Source organism: Stomoxys calcitrans, chromosome 3 (genome assembly GCF_963082655.1).
Source record: "Stomoxys calcitrans chromosome 3, idStoCalc2.1, whole genome shotgun sequence".
Classification (NCBI taxonomy): Eukaryota; Metazoa; Arthropoda; class Insecta; order Diptera; family Muscidae; genus Stomoxys; species Stomoxys calcitrans.
This window is the reverse complement of record NC_081554.1, coordinates 60962559-60981745: the sequence shown is the minus strand read 5'-3', so window position 1 is coordinate 60981745 and position 19187 is coordinate 60962559. Positions and strand designations below refer to the sequence as shown.

General features: G+C 39.7%; 1 protein-coding gene across 1 annotated transcript in view; it reads left to right on the top strand.

Moving 5' to 3' along the window:
* LOC106088597 (serine-rich adhesin for platelets) overlaps positions 1-19187 on the top strand; it is a 243504-nt gene that overhangs the window by 194253 nt on the left and 30064 nt on the right. The window contains exons 6-9 of the mRNA XM_059364655.1: positions 3086-3182; positions 3475-3602; positions 11887-12029; positions 15840-15962. Coding sequence (XP_059220638.1) covers positions 3086-3182; positions 3475-3602; positions 11887-12029; positions 15840-15962 — 491 coding nt within the window. The remainder of the gene's footprint in view (positions 1-3085; positions 3183-3474; positions 3603-11886; positions 12030-15839; positions 15963-19187) is intronic.

Below are 19187 nucleotides of genomic sequence, written 5' to 3'. Positions count from 1 at the left end.
AGTCCGATATCGAAAATTTATATATTCGATGTTTCAATCCAGACCACCCTACAAAATATGCGAAAGTTTCGAGGAAATCGGTTATGCCGTTTTTCATTCTATACGGAACAAACAAACCGAGTCCCATATGTCCGTAATTGGCTTATGTGGCCATTTTTGTCGTTACTTGGAATTCGTTTTTTAAGTCATATTCGTAGTCTACTCCCGAATACCTTTCATTTGAGTCTAAATTGGTTATACGCCCAATATGTCTATTTGAAGCAGTTTTTGGTCTTGGACTACCCCTTGGATACTTAAACCCAAGTTTTTATACCACATTCGCTTTGTACTCTCCAAAACCTTTAATTGATACCCATATTGTCCCTATCGGTCAACTTTTGATTTTGAGTGGCGTTTTTGTGGTAATGGGGGGGGGGGGGGATTCGCCCCCTTCAAACATCAACAAATTACATAGCCTATACCTCCTTCCTGACCATATTCGTAATCTGCTCCCGAATACCCTTCATTCGAGCCCCATATTGTCATTATCGTCCAATAAACCAATTTGGGGGGGGTTTTGGGTTGGGGCCCCCAATTACTTGGACTTAATTTTTAATATGGAAATCGTACTCTACTCTTGAATACCTTTAATTTAAGTCCCATTTTGTCCCAATCGGTCCACTTTTATTTTTGGTTGGTATTTTTGGGGTAGGGGGGAGGGTCCGCCCGGAATAAACAAACAAACAAAGAAACATATAAACATACAAACATACAAGCATACAAACATACAAACATACAAACATACAAACATACAAACATACAAACATACAAACATACAAACATACAAACATACAAACATACAAACATACAAACATACAAACATACAAACATACAAGCATACAAACAAACACATATTGAATCTTATATACAAAAATTTATTTGTGACTCAGAAACGGCTGAACCGATTTTCTTGAAATTTTCACAGACGGTGCATAATGATCCCGTGATGAAAGTAGGGTACTACATTTTTTGATATCTGAAGGGGGAGCGGACCCTCCCCCTTACTCTAATTTTCAGAAACGCCAGATCTCGGAGATGGGTGGTGGGATTCTAATTGGGATAAATTTTGTGTGCTCTCATATAGTACCCTAAAAATAAAAATTTGGTATCCAAATTTCGGATGGGGTACCCAGGGGAGGCGCCCCACCCCAAAACCTACCAATTATATATATACACCAATCACTACTATATGGGTCTCAAATGAAAGGTATTTGAGATTAGAAAACGTATCTGATATCCAATTATCGGACCAAGTGTTTGGGGGGACCACCCCAACCCCCAAAACCCCCCTAAATCGGTCATATTTACTGACTATTGTAATATGGGACTCAAATAAATGGTATTTGCGAGTAGATTACGAATTTGATATCCAAATGTGGGACCAAGTTTCTGGGGATCCACCCCTACCCCAAAACATCCCCCGAAGGGAACAAATTTACTACCATAGCGCTATGGGGCTCAAATGAAAAGTTTTTGAGAGTAAAGCACAAATCTGATATCAATATTCGGGAAAAGTGTTTATGGGCCACTCCAATCCCATAAAACGACTCAAATAGGACGTATTTGCTGACCATTGGAATTTGGGGCTCAAATTAGAGATATTTTAGAGTAAAACAAGAACCTGATATATATTTTCAGGGCCAAGTCACTGAGCGGCCGCCCCATCAAAACTGCCCCCAAAACGGTCATGTTTCTCGACTACAGAAATATGGGGTTCAAATTAAAGGTAATTGGGAGTAGATTATGAATGTGATATCAACATTCGGGACTAGCTGTCTAACCGACGTCCCACCCGCAATTAGGACGTGTTTGCTCACCATGACAATTTGGGTTTTAAAGAGAGTGGAGCTTGATATTGATAGTTTTTAGGGCCCATACCCCAAACCGGATATATTTGCTGACTTTTGCAGTAAGGGGTGTAAATAAAAGGTAGTTGAGATTAGCAAATGTATTGGATATCCAATTTTGAGGCCAATGGCAATATGGGGTTCAAATAAATGATATTTGAGAGTAGAGCAAGTTGCTGGTTATTTCCAGGGCTAAGTGTTTGGGCGACCTCACCCTCCAAAACACCCCTAAATGGGACATATTTACCGACAATGTCAATGTGGGGCTCAAGTAAAAGGTATTGGGGAGTAGAGCACTAAATTGATACCCACCTTCCGAACCAATTTTCTGGGTGTCTGCCCTTTCCCCAAAAACAAACCACAAACAGCAATTATTTACTGGCCAATGCTATATGGAGCTCAAATAAAGGTAATTGGGAGTATAATACGAATCTGAAATCTAAAAGTGGGACCATGTATGTGGGGCACTGCCCCTTCCCCCAAAACACCCCCCAAATAGTAAAAACTTACCGACCATGGTAATATGTGGCTCAAATGATTTAATGAACAATTTTGGGGCCAAGTGTTTGGGGGACGCCTCATCCCATAAACTCCCCTTAAATCAATGGCAATATGGGGTTTAAAAAATAGTTTTTAAGGTAGAGCACGATGCTAATATTTTTTCAGGCCTAAGTGTCTGGGGGACCACCTCACCCCACAAAACATCCCTAAATTAGACATGTAAAGTAAAAGAAGGTACAGCGGAGCGGGCCCTGTCCAGCTAGTTTTACATATAAGATGTCTCTAAAGTTTTCAAATTATGAAAGTCCTAATTTTTACCCGATTTCTCTGAAGATTGGAATAGTAAGTTTCTTATATGCAAATGCAAGCTGAATTTTACAACAGTGACCATTAGAACACTGTTCCGCCTATTATGATCTAAGTTTAATAATATTTGGATAAGGCTGTCATATAGACCAATATGAGGGTTTTACGAGTTGAGCATCCGATCTCGCTGTAATTCCTTAACCTGTCCCACACACATTGAGTCATGAATTGGGCTAGTTTTAGACATAGCTGTCATATTATCGGATCTAACTGTTTAACTCCTTAAGGTTAACTAAAATTAATTTTAATAGCGCTAATTTGTTTAAGCTGTAATCTCATGTTCTTTTTGCTATGTAAGCTCCTATTTAATTTTTTTTAAATTAAAATTACAGGTTATACCGGCAAAAACTGTCAATACGAATTAGATCCTTGTAATCCTGCCGAATGCATGAATGGTGGCAGTTGTGTGGGAAATTCAACACATTTCAGGTAAGCCCTTTGACTAAAAACCGTTCTATACCTACAACACTAATAAGGTGCAGGGTAAGGTGACTTTGCTATTACTACCGTTGACATTCATTTCCACCTAAATAGGGGTTCTAATGGATGGGGGTACACTTATATTCAATTTTTATGAACTTAATGTTAATTTTTCCCTTTTAAGCAAAACCTTAATGAGTTTTATATCCAAGCAATTAATTTTTGTTTATATTTGTATGTCTTTCTTTTGTATTTACTCTGCCATCATTGCCATCGTCATCATCATCATCGTGAACATTAGATGCGAATGTACACCTGGCTTCACAGGACCTTTGTGCCAACATGTCCTTAATGAATGCGAATCATCACCATGCATTCATGGTATATGCGTTGACCAGGAGGATGGTTTCCGTTGTTTCTGTCAGCCAGGTGAGTGTTGTTGGTTTTTTCGTTGTCTTCTATTTCCCATAGAATAGAAACATGATGTCGTATAAGGTTTTATGAAAACAAAAACTCAAAATTGGTCATTCGCAAACAATTCTACAAAGATACATCCGGGTAAAATGAGATATTGTGGTTGCTAGATATATCCACTTGCTGCTGTTGGATTGTTCCCTTTGCAAGAAACTAATTTCAAGGAACTTTTTGTTAAACTTGAAGCAAAATATTAAATTGAAACAGAAATGCAATCTAAAAAAGCAATTTTTAGAAGTCAAATATAAAAAAGGGTATTTGGCTATAGTGGTAATCGAAATTAAATCAGAAATTTAGATTTTTTTATTAAGTTTTAAGAAAGGTTTGGCGATTTTGTCAGCAATTATGATGGGACAGCTGTTGAACATCAATGTTTAATAAATGTTGCTCCCATGCTAAATTTCAGCCAAATCGGACAATAAGTTAGGCTTCGAATCTGTCAGAATGCAGCCCTCCGAACTGTGCCGGGCTGTCTCCTCAACTCTCATGTGGGCCACCTCCATCAGGAGATAAAGATCCTACCAGTGCGAAGACATAACTACATGGTGTCTAGCAATATCATCTTGTGGATAGATATCCACCGCCCAGAAGCCTTAAGGTCGATCTACATAATCTAGAGCGTGAGGTTCAGCGCTACAGGAGAGAACCTCTAGATAAAGCGGCATATCAAGCAGGTCTAAACAACATTCATGCAGACACGGTAGCAGATGCGGTAAATAGCTACCGGGAGAACGACTGCATCCCATTGCACCTGAAGAAATAGACCTTCCCCGGCAAACCAGAGTAGTTCTGGCTCAATTATGTTCTGGCAGATGCAGCCGCCTCAAATCCCACAGAGCAAGCAGGATTGATGCCGACGTGCAAGATGTATGTCCCGATTGTAATCAGGGACCGCACGATACACGTCACCTGTTTAACTGCCCGGCCAGATCCACTCGAGTTCCTGGGTCTTGACACTCAACAGAATCAAGCAGACGAAAGATAGAACACAATACAGTGCTACCACAACAACAACAAGGGGCCCCATCCCAAAGATCTGAAACGGACGTATTAAACGATCAATATGGGACTTCAACTTTAGGAATTTAAGAGTGAAAATACGAATCTAATATCTATTTTCAGGGTCAATTGTCAAGCTGGAGGCCCAACCCCAAAAATTCTCCCCATTCACGACAAATTTGCTAACCATGCCAACATGACACTCAAATGAAAGATAGGTGGATGTAGATCACAAATTTTAAATTCACATTCGAGGCGAATCTAAGGGACCGTCCAACACGTATTGTGTAGGGAGGCGAACGGATCCCGTAAGGAAGCAAACGAGTCGCGTAGAGCAGCGAACGAGTTGCGTTTGAAAGCGAACGAGTTGCGTTAGAAGGCGAACTTCTCGCGTAAGGAAGCAAACGAATCGCGTTAAGAAGAAAACGGATCGCGTTAGGAAGCGAACTTGTCGCTTTAGGAAGCGAACGACTCGCGTAAGGAAGCGATAGGATTACGAAGCAAACGAGTAGCGTAGGGAAGCGAACGAGTCGCGTAGGGAAGCGAAGGGACCGAGTTACAAAGCGAACTTGTCGCTTATTAGTGAATAGAACGGATGGCGTAAGAAAGCAAAGGTATCACGTAGGGTGGCGAACGAGTTGCTGAGGAAGCGAATGACTGGTGTTAGGAAGCGAACGAGTCGCGTAGGGAAGCGAACGAGTCTCTTTAGGAAGCAAAGGGATGAGTTACCAAGCGAACGAGTCGCTTAGGGAAACGAAGGGATCGAGTTACAAAGCGAACGTGTCGCTTTTTAGTGAATAGAACGGATCGCGTTAGAAAGCAAAGGTATCACGTAGGGAGGCGAATGAGTTGGTTGAGGAAGGGAATAACTGGCGTTACGAAGGGAAGTGAACGAGTCGTGTAGGGAAGCGATCGAGTCGTTTAGGGAAGCGATCTAGTCGGTTAGGAAACCAATGGGACGCCTTAGGAAGCGAACGAGTAATAAAGTGAAGGAATCGCTTTAGCTGATGAGATATCAAGGGCTTCTAAGTTGGCGGATCATGCCACACGTCTAATGGTTTTGTCTGCTCGAGCGACTCATGACCATCTAAGAAGGTTGCGATATCAAGTAGCAATTGCCAAATGGACCAAGTGAGAATTCTATTCAACTTGTCTTCTTGAAATAAGCGTCGAATAACGACATTCACTGTAAGCACTTGTGTCCATGAATTAAATGTCCGTGAGAACGGACATGGTTTTCATATTGGTGCATGTGAATGCTCATCATTCGCGTTGATGACCAAGGCCAGCATATGTTCATGTAGACAAATATTTGTTTTAATGGTTGTTTGGCTGGCCCATGAGTATTTTAATGAATAGTATGCCGACTGGTCGCCGCTAGCTGATATCCATATGTTGTAGCTGGTCTATGATTATTTTATCTGGACAAACGCGGGCGGCCACTAAGGCACAGTGGATGTGAAGTTGTAAAGAGTTTAGTGGCTACGGCTTGCTAATATGTAGTACAATATACGGGCCGGCCACTGAAGCACAGTGGGCAGAAAGACATTTTATGCACGAGACGGGTCGTTACAACAGCCTTATGCCACAATGACCTGCCTTCTGTAGTATATTGGGTTGCCCAAAAAGTAATTGCGGATTTTTTAAAAGAAAGTAAATGCATTTTTAATAAAACTTAGAATGAACTTTAATCAAATATACTTTTTTTACACTTTTTTTTATAGCAATCTAAAAGTTACAGCTGATAACTGACAGAAGAAAGAATGCAATTACAGAGTCACAAGCTGTGAAAAAATTTGTCAACGCCGATTATATGAAAAATCCGCAATTACTTTTTGGGCAACCCATAGTAGACAATTTGGTCCCCTTAACTGTTAGATTTACAAATAATTCTCCGCCTAGTCCATCTTTCCCTTCGTTATTCTATACAAACCATGTGTGCGTGTGTTTTCTACTTTCTATTTGTCTTTCATTAGCTTTAAAACTCCTTCAAAATTTCCTTTTCCTCAACGAGCAGATTATTTCAAAACGATCAAATATCCAAATTCCTGAAAAAAAAATTATTTTGAATTATTAAACATTTATCAATTAGTATGTAATCTGAGATCGTAATTAGCCACTTAATTATTCACATGTGCCTATTTGTACGAGTACCTAATTACAATTTTATTTGAGTAAGAAAGGACATTGAAAGGACTAATTGAATTGATACAATTAAAATTTGTGTCACGGACAAACAGCTACGCATTTTTATTCAAGACACAAAACTCCAGACAACAAGAAACCCCATTAAAGCCCTTCCCCAAAAGACGGAGAATATCATGAATATTTTTCCAATGACATGTTTTTGCCAATAACTTAATTGTTCTCGGATGGAGGATGTTATAGCATCGTTATCCTTGGGAGCCATTAAAGAGATTAAAATTTCTTACTAAATGATACTAAAGCGAGTGATACACATGGTTGTTGCTTCCTTCAACAGTAATCTGATGGATGGATGGATTGATATACAGATGTGTCCTTCCTATTTGGCAACATGAGTATTCATGTTAACATATATGGTTGAAAATAATAAACATTTTATTATTTCATGTACCATAGCCGTTGCAAATCGACCATTTCGACTAACGACTTATGTATGGATGTGCTCCTTTCATGTTGCCATAGAGAGAGATAATACTTATTGCATATTGTTATGGAAAAAATATTGGTTGCCCAAAAAGAAATTGCGGATTTTTCATATAGTCGGCGTTGACAAATTTTTTCACAGCTTGTGACTCTGTAATTGCATTCTTTCTTCTGTCAGTTATCAGCTGTTACTTTTAGCTTGCTTTAGAAAAAAAGTGTAAAAAAAGTATATTTGATTAAAGTTCATTCTAAGTATTATTAAAAATGCATTTACTTTCTTTTAAAAATCCGCAATTACTTTTTGGGCAACCCAATATATATAATTGGAGTCCATTTGCAGACTACCACTGCAATCAGAATCACTTAGACCACTCTTAAATTCTTGTAAAAACGGATGAATACATTTCTAATTGTACATAATATTGGGAACAGAAGAAGGAAGATGCCTTCTAGTTTCTATCGTTGAACCATTCAGATACCTTTAAGAGCCCAATATCTTGTTCACATCCGCTAAATCAGACAGGTTCTCAAACAAATGAGAACCTAAAGTGGAACTCCTTCTGACTGCTAGTGGGGGACACACACACGGAAGTTGTTCTATAGTCTCTTCTTCTTTAACGTTCTCACAGTTTCTGCAAAAGTCGTTGCTGGCAACCTTCAGTCTGTCAGCATGTTTTCCGATTAGACAGTGACCTGTCATGACGAACACGGACTGAGACATCTGTTCTAGCCAATGACAGCAAAGCAGCAGACCTCTTCAAGTCTAGATTAGGCCACATAGTTATATAAAGCTCACAGGCCCCTTTTTATGACCATCTATCCTTCGTTGTCCTTCGTGTATGGTCCTGAAAACTTAGCTTACATGTCGCTAGAGGCCAACCCACAGATTCCAGTATCCCTGGAATATGTAGGGTAGACCCTAGTCTCGAAAGCTTGGCCGCTTTACAATTCCCTGGGATATCTCTGTGGCCCGGCACCCAGAACAGGTGAATTTTGAACTGTTCAGCCATCTCGTTGAGAGATCTGAGACAGTCGAGGGCGGTTCTTGTGTCAGAAATACGTTCTACAGAGATTTAATGTCTGCCTGGCTGTCTGAGAAGATATTTATGCCAGTCGTCATCATGACATTATATCTTAGCCATTCTATCACTTCCTTAATTGCGAGGATCTCCGCTTGATACACACTGCAGTGGTCAGGAAACCTTTTCGATATGACCAGTTCCAAATCTTTAGAGTGCACCCCAAAGCCCACCTGGTCGTTTAGTTTGGAACCATCCATCTTAGTTCCAATCGGTTCTATCAGGAATAGTGGTACATTACTTTCTACCAAAAAGTGGCTCAGGTAGGGTGTATTCCACAAAATCGGGTATTATATAAAGGATAACACAGAGTCCGTAGCCACCACATGACCGCTATGACAAGAGAACGCTCCCTTAGCCTCACGGCAGTGGTCGCTGCAATTTGGATAGCCACAATGTCCAGAGGCATAAGATGTAGCATTAAATTCAGTGCATCAGCTGTGATGCACAAACAAGCCATCCTTTGGATCCGGTTAAGTATAGAGCAGTAGGTGGACTTTCGAAGCGCCGTCCAACAGACCACAACACCATATAGCATTATAGGTATGACAACTGCAGTACATACCCAATGCATGGCACGCGGTCTAAGCACCCAACTTTTGCCAAAGGCTCTCTTGCAGGTGTATAGGGTAAGAGTGGCCTTTCTGGCCCTTTCCAAATTGTTGGATTTGAAGTTCAATTTCCTGTCCAGCAAAACACCCAGGTATTTTGCGATTTCTGTAAATAGAACATTCTCTCCACCCTCGGAGACAGGTTTCACTGTAGGCAACATGTATCTCCTGCTGAAAAGAACTACTTCTGTCTTGCACGGATTTATACCTCGATCACTTTCGGTAGCCGAGTTCGCTGTGTCACGTAGAGCTTCCTGAAGTATACCTCGTAGAGTACTGGGAAACTTTCCCCTGACCGCAATTTCCACCTCATCAGCATACGCAACCACCTTTAAGCCTTTTTCTTCCAGAGACAATAATATATTGTTAATGGCTATATTCCAAAGTAGTGGAGACAGTACGCCTCCTTGAGGTGTCCCTCTGCTGACCCATCTTTTAAGATCCTCAACTCCCAAGCCTGCCTTAATGGATCTGTTAGTAAGTAAGTCATTAATAAACTTTCTTACGATATAGTTGATGCCAAGAAACTCCAACTCCTTCATGATTAAAGTCGGTTTTACATTATTGAAATCACCTTCAATGTCAAGAATTGCTTCCATTATATAATCCTTGACAGAAAGAGAAGCCTCTATGTAGCCGACTAGATCGTGAAGGGCTGTTTCAGTGGATTTGCCTTTTCTATATACAAGCTGCTGCATATGATACACTCACAGAAATTTGTTAGTAAAAACAGCAAAAAGCATGCCTTAAATGGGCAAGCAATAATTTTTTGCTAAATCAGCAAACAATTTCTGCTGATTTTTATTAACTCAACTCTTATTTACGTAAAATGGCGGCCGTGCCGATCTTTTGATGTTCACCACCATGGATAAATTTATTATCAAAATGTATTATGACACTACTATATCCATATTAATATCCAAATATAGTCCGATCTTAATCATATTTGGTACAGATGCCGAGAAGCTCTATACAAGTAACAGTTCGAAATTTCAGCAAAATCGGGTAATAAGTACGCCGTTCATAAAATTGATCCCTAATTCGGATTATCGATGTATATGGCAGCTTCTTGTAAATATTGGACCCATCTGGACCATATTTGGGACGGATTTCTGGAGTGTTAAAACAGCTCACTGTTTCAAATTTCAGCAAAATCTTAGAATAAATGCACCTTATATGGTCTTTAGGCCGTAAAACTGAAAATTGGTCTCTATGGCAACTATGTCTAAATATTGTCCGGTTCGAGACCATTTTTGGGACACACGCTGGGAGTCTTAATACAACTCACTGTTCAAATTTGAGCGAAGTCGGGTAATAAATGCGCCTGTAATAAGCCTAAGACCAAACATCGGAATATCGAACTACATGACAGCTATAAGCAAATATGTTCCGATATGGACCATTTTTGGTTCGGATATCGACAGGCCTTACAAAACTCACTGTTTTGAATTTCAGCAAAATCCGGTAATATATGCGCCTGTTATACGCTTAAGACCATATATAAGCATATGGGTCTATATGGCAGCTATATGTGAATATGGTCCGATATATCCCATATTCGGGTCGGATATCGAGCGCATATCGCTGTTTCAAATTTCAGCAAAATCGTTTTTAGAGCCTAAAGCTAAAGATCAGTCTCTTTACGTTTTTAGAGCCTAAAGCTAAAGATCAGTCTCTATAATATAACCCGAACTAGACCGTATTCGGGACAGATGTTAGACGTCTTGATGCAACTCACTGATCCACATTGCAGCGAAGTCGGGTACTAAATGCGCCTGCTATAGCCCTTAAATCCAAAATCGGCAGATCGGTATATATGGCAATTATATCCAAATATGTTTCGATATGGACCATTTTTGGTTCGGATATCGATAGGTCTAACAAATCTCACTGTTCTGAATGCGCCTTTTATAGGCCTAAGACCCAAATCGGTAGATCGGTCTATATGACAGCTTTATCTAAATATGTTCCGATCTGGACCATTTTTGGTTCGGATATCGACTGGCCTAACAAAACCCACTGTTCTGAATTTCAACGAAATCCGGTAATAAATGCGCCTGTTATAGGCCTAAGACCCAAATCGGTAGATCGGTCTATATGACAGCTTTATCTAAATATGTTCCGATCTGGACCATTTTTGGTTCGGATATCGACTGGCCTAACAAAACCCACTGTTCTGAATTTCAACGAAATCCGGTAATAAATGCGCCTGTTATAGGCCTAAGACCCAAAACCGGCAGATCGGTCAATATGGCAGCTATATCCAATTATTAGTCGATGTGTACCATTTTTGGTTCAGGTATCGGCGGATCTAATAATTACCAAATTTAAATGCCAATGCCAAATTTCATCTAAGTCGGGTAATAAATGCGCCTGTTATAGGCTTAAGATCCCAAATCGCCAGATCAGTCTATATGGCTGCTATATCCGAATATTATTCGATATGGCCAATTCAAGAACTTAACCTGCGCATGGAAGAAATATAAGTCTGTGCAAAATCTCAAGTCGTTTATATTCATGTGCGGGCCGATGTATTTTGGTTTTCCTCGCTTCTGCAGAAATCGTTTATTTATTAAAATAAAAGTGTACACAGAAATTAGTATGTCTGCCTATGATGTGAAGGCCTGGGTTCGAATCCTGGCAAGACAATCAAAATAATTTTTCAGCGGTGGCTTGCAGACAACATACTATGCCATGTAAAACCTTTTCTTCAAAGAGATGTCGCACTACGGCACGCCGTTTGAACTCGGCTATTAAAAGGAGGCCTCTTATTATTGATCTTAAAATTGATTGGTCTACACTCATTGATATGCGAGAAGTTTGCCCCTGTTCTTTCGTGGAATCTTCAGGGGCAAAAACTAGCTTCAATGGCTTTAATCGGTCAATTAACTAATTTGATTGTTTTATTTGCTGTTTTTTCAGGATTCGCTGGAGAGCTGTGTAATTTTGAATACAACGAATGCGAATCGAATCCATGCCAGAATGGCGGTGAATGCATTGATCACATTGGTAGTTTTGAGTGTCGTTGCAGCAAAGGATACACTGGCACTCGATGTCACATAAAGGTAAGGAAAAGAAGTTAATTATTTATCAAAACCATGGTTGCGGAGTCGGATAGATTGCTCGATTCGGACCCGTAGTCGACTCCGAGCACTTAATTTTTTAAAACTTTTTAACACATATTTTTTTCTTAAAAAAATTGGAAAAAAAAACTTTTAATTTCCCAAGCTAATATGCTTATATTACTTTACTTTAATTACTTTAATTGGCTATGACAGAATATTTCTTCCACTAGCCGAACGTAGAATAGCGTTCCAAGCGCCTCGATCTTCTGCGCTCATTCTAAAATCTCTGACACCAAGTTTCGAGGTGTCTCCCACAACTTGATCTTTCCATCGGGCTTTTGGTCTTCTCGGTTTGCGTGTACCACCGTGTTTGCCTTCAAAAGCTCTCTTTGCTGGAGCTTCTTCATCCATTCTGACAACATGACCTAGCCAACGCAGCCGTTGTATTTTGATGCGTGTAACTATGCTATTGTCGTCATACAGCTCATACAGCTCGTGGTTCATACGTCGCCTATATTCTCCGTATGCTCATATTATAAAAAAATGCAAGTAAAAGCTTGCTAAGTTCAGCCGGGCCGAATCTTATATACCCTCCACCATAAATCGCATTTGTCGAGCTTTCTTCCCGGTATCTCTTTTTAGGCAAACAAAGGGTAAAATAAAGCAATTGCTAATTATTGTAACAATATCATGTTGTTCTTATTTAAGACCATAGTAGAGTCAAATTTGTGTAAAATTTCAGCTAAATCTAGTAAGAATTACGCCCTTTAGGGGCTGAAGAAGTAAAATAGGGACATCGGTCGGAAGTAAATTAGGGGATTTGTATTAGACTTTAAACCGATTCAGACCATATTCTACACGTACCTTAAAGGTCATGGGAGAAGCGGATGTACAAAATTTCAACCAAATCGGATAATAATTGCGAACAAGAAGTCAAGATCCCAGATCGGTTTATAAGCCAGTTCTATTAGGTTATAGACCGATGTACACCATTCTTAGCACAGTTGTTGGAAATCATAACAAAACACCTCATGCAAAATTTCAGCTAAATCGGATAATAATTGCGCCCTCCAGTGGCTCACGAAGTCAAGACCCCAGATCGGTTTACATGCCAGCTATATCAGATTATGGACCGATTTCAACCATTCTTAACACAGTTGTTGGAAGTCAAAACAAAACACGTCGTTCAAAATTTCAGCAAAATTGGATATGAATTGCTCCCTGTAGAGGCTCAAGAAGTCAAGACCCCGGATCGGTTTATATGTCAGCTATACCAGGATATGGACCGATTTCAACACTATTTGGCACAGTTGTTGAAAGTCATAATGAAACACTTCATGCTAAATTTTAGCCAAATCGGATAAGAATTGCGCCTTCTAGTGGTTCAAGAAGTCTAGGTTCAAGATCGGATTATATGGCAGCTATATCAAAACATGGACCGATATGGCCCATTTACAATCCCAACTGACCTTCACTAATAAAAAGAATTTGTGCAAAATTTCAAGCGGCTAGCTTTACTCCTTCGAAAGTTAGCGTGCTTTCGACAGACAGACGGACGGACATGGCGAGTTCGACTTAAAATGTCATGACGATCAAGAATGTATATACTTTATAGGGTCCTAGACGAATATTTCGAGAAGTTACAAACAGAATAACGAAATTCTTAAGTTTTAAGACTACTTAGCATGGAAATGTGGATTTTATTGTCTTTGACATGAAACCGCATTTGCTTTCAAAATTGGTAGGCTTAGACTGAGTTTAAGTGGCAGTCTGCCATCAGACTCACTTAGACGTTTCCATCCATTGTGATACCACAGAAACAGAAGTAGAAAGATTCCTTCTAGTTCCTTCCATTGAAACATCCAGAGCGCTTTAAAAAGCCCAACAACTAGCGAATGTTCAAATTGCAAATTTTGCCCATGAACATTCCACTAAGGAACAGGGGCAAACTTCTCACATATCAATGAGTGCAGTCCGATTCAAGTTTAAGCTCTATGATCAGAGGCCTCTTTTTTATAACCGAGTCCGAACGGCGTGCCGCAGTGCGACACCTCTTTGAAGAGAAGTTTTACATGGCATAGAATCTCACAAATGTTGCCAGCAGGAGGGGAAAACCACCGCTGAAAATTTTTTTTGATGGTCTGGCCAGGTTTGGAACCCTGGCGTTCTGCGTCATAGGCGGACATGCTAAACTCTGCGCTACGGTGGCCTCCTTAAAATTACTTGAGAATGTTCACATCCGCTAAATCATACAGGTTCTCAAAGAAATGAGAACCTAAAGTGGAACTCCTTCTTATTGCCATTACGGGACACACACAAAAGAGAAGTTTTACATGGCATAGTGTCTCACAAATGTTGCCAGCATTAGGATGGGAAAATCACCACTGAACATTTTTTTTAAAGGTCTTGCCAGGTATCCAACCCAGGCGTTTAGCGTCATAGGCGGACATGCTAACCTCTGCGCTACGGTGGCCTCCTTAAAATTACTAGCGAATGTTCACATCCGCTAAATCAGACAGGTTCTCGAAGAAATGAGAACCTAAAGTGGAACGCCTTCTGACTGCTTTGTCGTCTTCGATGTCTTCAAAGCTTCTGCCAAAGTCGTAATTGACAACCTTCAGTCTGTCAGCATGTTTTCCGATTAGATAGTGACAGTTCATGACACACACAATAACTGAGATGTCTGTTCTAAACAGTGACAGCAAAGCGTTAGACCACTTCAAGTCTAGATTAGGCCACATAGTTTTGAAATGCTCCCAGCCCCCTCTTTGTGACCATCTATCATACATTGTCCTTCGGGCCCGGTCCTGAAAACTTAGCTTACATGTCGCTAGAGGTATACCCACAGATTCCAGTTTCCCTGAAATGTGTAGGGTAGTTCCTAGTCTCGCAAGCTCGTCCCCTTTACAGTTCCCAGTAGCCCGGTACCTAGAACAGGAGATTTTGAACTGTTCAACCATTTCTTTGAGAGATCTGCGATAATCGAGGGCGGTTTTTGTGTTCAGAAATACGTTTTCCAGGGATTCAATGGCTGCCTGGCTGTCTGAGAAGATATTAATGCCAATCGTCGTTATGATATTTTGTCTTTGCCATTCCACCACTTCCTTAATTGCAAGGATCTTCGCTTGATACACACTGCAGTGGTCGGGTAACCTTATCGATATGAGCAGTTGTAGATCTTTAGAAAACACCCCAAAGCCCACCTGGTCGTTTGGTTTGGAGCCATCCGTATAGAAGTCTATGTAACTTCTGTTACGTTTACGTAGCCTTCTGCGACTATTAACGGTTTTAAAGCCAAGTTTCGTGTCATGAATCGTCTCGTCTTTTAAAACTGCTGTATACACAAATATCTCGAATTGCATTTTAAGAAACAAATGCTGCATTGCCTTCACCCCGTTTTATTTTAGTGTAAATGACAACCGTGAATTTCATCTGTGAACTCGGTAGTGGGTATCCTAATCCTATGACCCAGCTATATGTAAGGAGTTTTTGCTTGTTAACAATTAAATTTGAAATTATTTCCTCCACCAGTGCAGCTATAAATCTTCATGCAATGTAAAACATTTTACAAGTAGATTATGCTAAAATATCTCCTAGGGAGGATGGCACTCGAATCGCATCTGGGTTTCTCTTGAAACCACTGACTAAGCATTTCGTTAAAATTTTACGTCTACATTTTATCCATTTTTGCTTAACTTTCTCGATTACAGCCACTTCATAAAGTTAACATTACCATTTCTCCCTCTTAGTATTTTTTTTTTCTATTTTATTTTACTTCCATTTATGCATTTCCATGGTCTTGCTTTCCAGGTGGATTTCTGCGCTAATAAACCCTGCCCTGAAGGACGTCGCTGCATTGATCATGGTAATGACTACAGCTGCGAATGCCTTGGGGGACGCAATGGTCCAGAGTGCAACGAAATGCTTAGAACGGTAAGTACAAACGGAAAGAAGACGAATGGCAAAAAAGCTGTCATTATTAAAAACAAATACCATAAGGATTTCGAAGGATTTATTAAAACTTCCGCTTGGTCAGATTTTTTGTCATCGTCGAAGCTCTGAAATATGTATTCTGATTGCTTGTCAATTAGGAAAATTGTGTTGGGGATTAAATCGGTTGGAATCACCCAATTTACTTTGTATTCATATCCATTCTGTTTTATTGTCATAAGCTTTAGCGTTGAAGCACAAACGATGGAATGCATCAACGTTTAGTTCTTTTTCATCATATTTTGGCAATTGCATTCTATGGAAAAGCAGCAAAGGTATCTGTGAATGGTTACTAACCAATTTTGCTTAATTAAATGTGATTTACTAGTTGTGGCTTTAAACCATACTTCAATGTTCAGCACTTAGTTATGTAAGAGGATTTAGACAAGCTATTGACAAAACCATAATGGGTGAGTAATTTAAACAACCCCATTTAATAGCTCAAAAAACTCGGTATTGAACCAGTAAGGAAGGGCAAAATTCGGGTGGTGCCGACTGTACTATACCCTACACCTGCCCTTAAAGTACAATGTGGGAGCTATATCCAATTCTGAAACAATTTTGATGGACCTTGGAGGATTTTTCAGATGCGTTATTAAGCAATCCGTAACAAATTTCGAGCAAATATGTTCAAACTGTAATAACTACGGTTGACAGATTACAACATAAATGCAAATTACCCAAAATCTGACGAACATATATATGGGAGCTATATCTAAATCTTAACCGATTACGAGCAAACTTCTCAGATAATGTGGTAGGTGCCGAGGAAAGCGTTGTGCAAAGTTCAATAAAAGCGCTGGCAGTGATCTCAAAAGTGGAAATCGGGCGATATACATATATGACAGCTATATCTAAATCTGGGCTGAATTCTATGAAATTCATCAGTAATGTCGAGAGTCATAAGAAAATCCTTTCTGCCAAACTTCAAGAGAATCGGTTAACAAATGAGCACTTTAGTGCAATATTTCTCAACATCGGACGAACATATACATGGGAGGTATATCTAAATCTGAACCGATTTCGAGCAAACTTTAAATACATTGAGTAAAACGTCATGGAAAGCGTTGTACGAAGTTTTGGGGAAGATTGGTCCATAAATGCGATTGCAGTGGCTCCAGGAGTGAAAGTCGGGCGATTTATATATATGTGTGCTATATCTAAATCTGAACCGATTTCTATGAAATTCACCAGTAATGTCGAGAGTCATAAGAAAACCCTTCCTACCAAACTTCGAGAGAATCGGTTAACAAATGATCATTTTATTGCATTATTACTTCAAATCGGACGAGCATATATATGGGAGCTACATCTAAATCTGAACCGATTTCAAGCAAACTTTACAGACATTGAGGAAGTCTTCAAAAAAAGCGTTGTACGAAGTTTTGGGAAGATTGGTCAATAAATGCGCTTCAGTGGCTCTAAGAGTGAAAATCGGGCGATATATATATATATATATATATATATATATATATATATATATATATATTTATATATATATATATATATATATATATATATAAGAAGGCAATATCCAAATCTGAACCGATTTCTATGAAATTCACCAGTAATATCGAGAGTCATTTAGAAAATCCTTCTTGCCAAATTTCGAGGGAATCGGGTAACAAATTACCATTTTATTGCATTATTACTGGAAATCGGACGAGCATATATATATATAAGAGCTCTTTTTAGGCAAACAAAGAATATTGAATAAGAACTGCTATGCTATTAGAGCTGTATCAAGTTATAGTCCGATTCGGACCATAAATGAATGTTGAACATTGAAGAAGTCATTGAATAATATTTCAGTTCATTCGGAATTTCGTAAGAACTGCACCTTGTAGGGGATCAAGAAGCAAAATCCGGAGATAGGTTTATATGGGAGTTGTATCAAGCTACTGATCGATTCAGACCATATTAGACACGTATGTTGAAGGTCATGAGAGAAGTCGTTGTACAAGATTTTTGCCAAATCATACGAGAATTGCGCCCTCTAGAGGATCAAAAAATCAAGATCCCAGATCGGTTTATATGACAGTTATATCAGGTTATGTACCGATTTGCACCATACTTAGCACAGTTATTGAAAGTCATAACAAAACACCTCATGCAAAATTTCAACCAAATCGCATGAGAATTGCGGGCTCTATTGGCTCATGAAGTCAAGATCCAAGATCGGTTTATATGGCAGCTATACCAGATTATGATCCGATTTGAATCATACTTATCGAAGTTGTTGGAAGTGATACCAAAACACCACGTGCAAAATTTCAATCAACTCGGATGAGAATTGCGCACTCTAGAGGCTCAAGATGTCAAGGCCCAAGATCGGTTTATATGGCAGCTGTATCAAAACATACACCGATTTGGCCCATTTGCAATCCCAAACGACCCACACTAATAAGAAGTGATCGTGCAAAATTTCAAGCGGCTAGCTTTACTCCTTCGAAAGTTAGCGTGCTTTCGACAGACAGACGGACGGACGGACATGGCTAGATCGACTTAAAATGACATGACGATCAAGAATATATGTACTTTATTGCGTTCTAGATGCATATTTTGAGGTGTTACAAACATAGGAGGCCACCGTAGCGCAGAGGTTAGCATGTCCGACTATGACGCTGAATGCCCGGGTTCGAATCCTGGCGAGACCATTAGAAAAATTTTCAAAGGTGGTTTTCCCCTCCTAATGCTGGCAACATTTGTGAGGTACTTTGCCATGTAAAACTTCTCTCGAAAGAGGTGTCGCACTGCGGCATTCCGTTCGGACTCGGCTAAAAAAGGAGGCCCCTTATCATTGAGCTTTAAACTTGAATCAGACTGCACTCATTGATATGTGAGAAGTTTGCCCCTGTTCCTTAGTGGAATGTTCATTGGCAAAATTTGCATTTACAAACAGAATGACGAAATTAGTATACCCTTATCCTATGGTGGAAGGTATAAGAATGTGCCACAATGCTGACATTTTTATACCCACCACCATAGGATGGGGGATACTTATCTAGTCATTCCGTTTGTAACACCTAGAAATATATGTCTAAGACCATATAAAGTACATATATTCTTGATCGTCTCGACGCTCTGAGTCTATCTAGTCATGTCCATCCGTCCGTCTGTCGAAATCATGATTGCGGTCGAAAGCGTAATGCTAGTCTCTTGAAAATT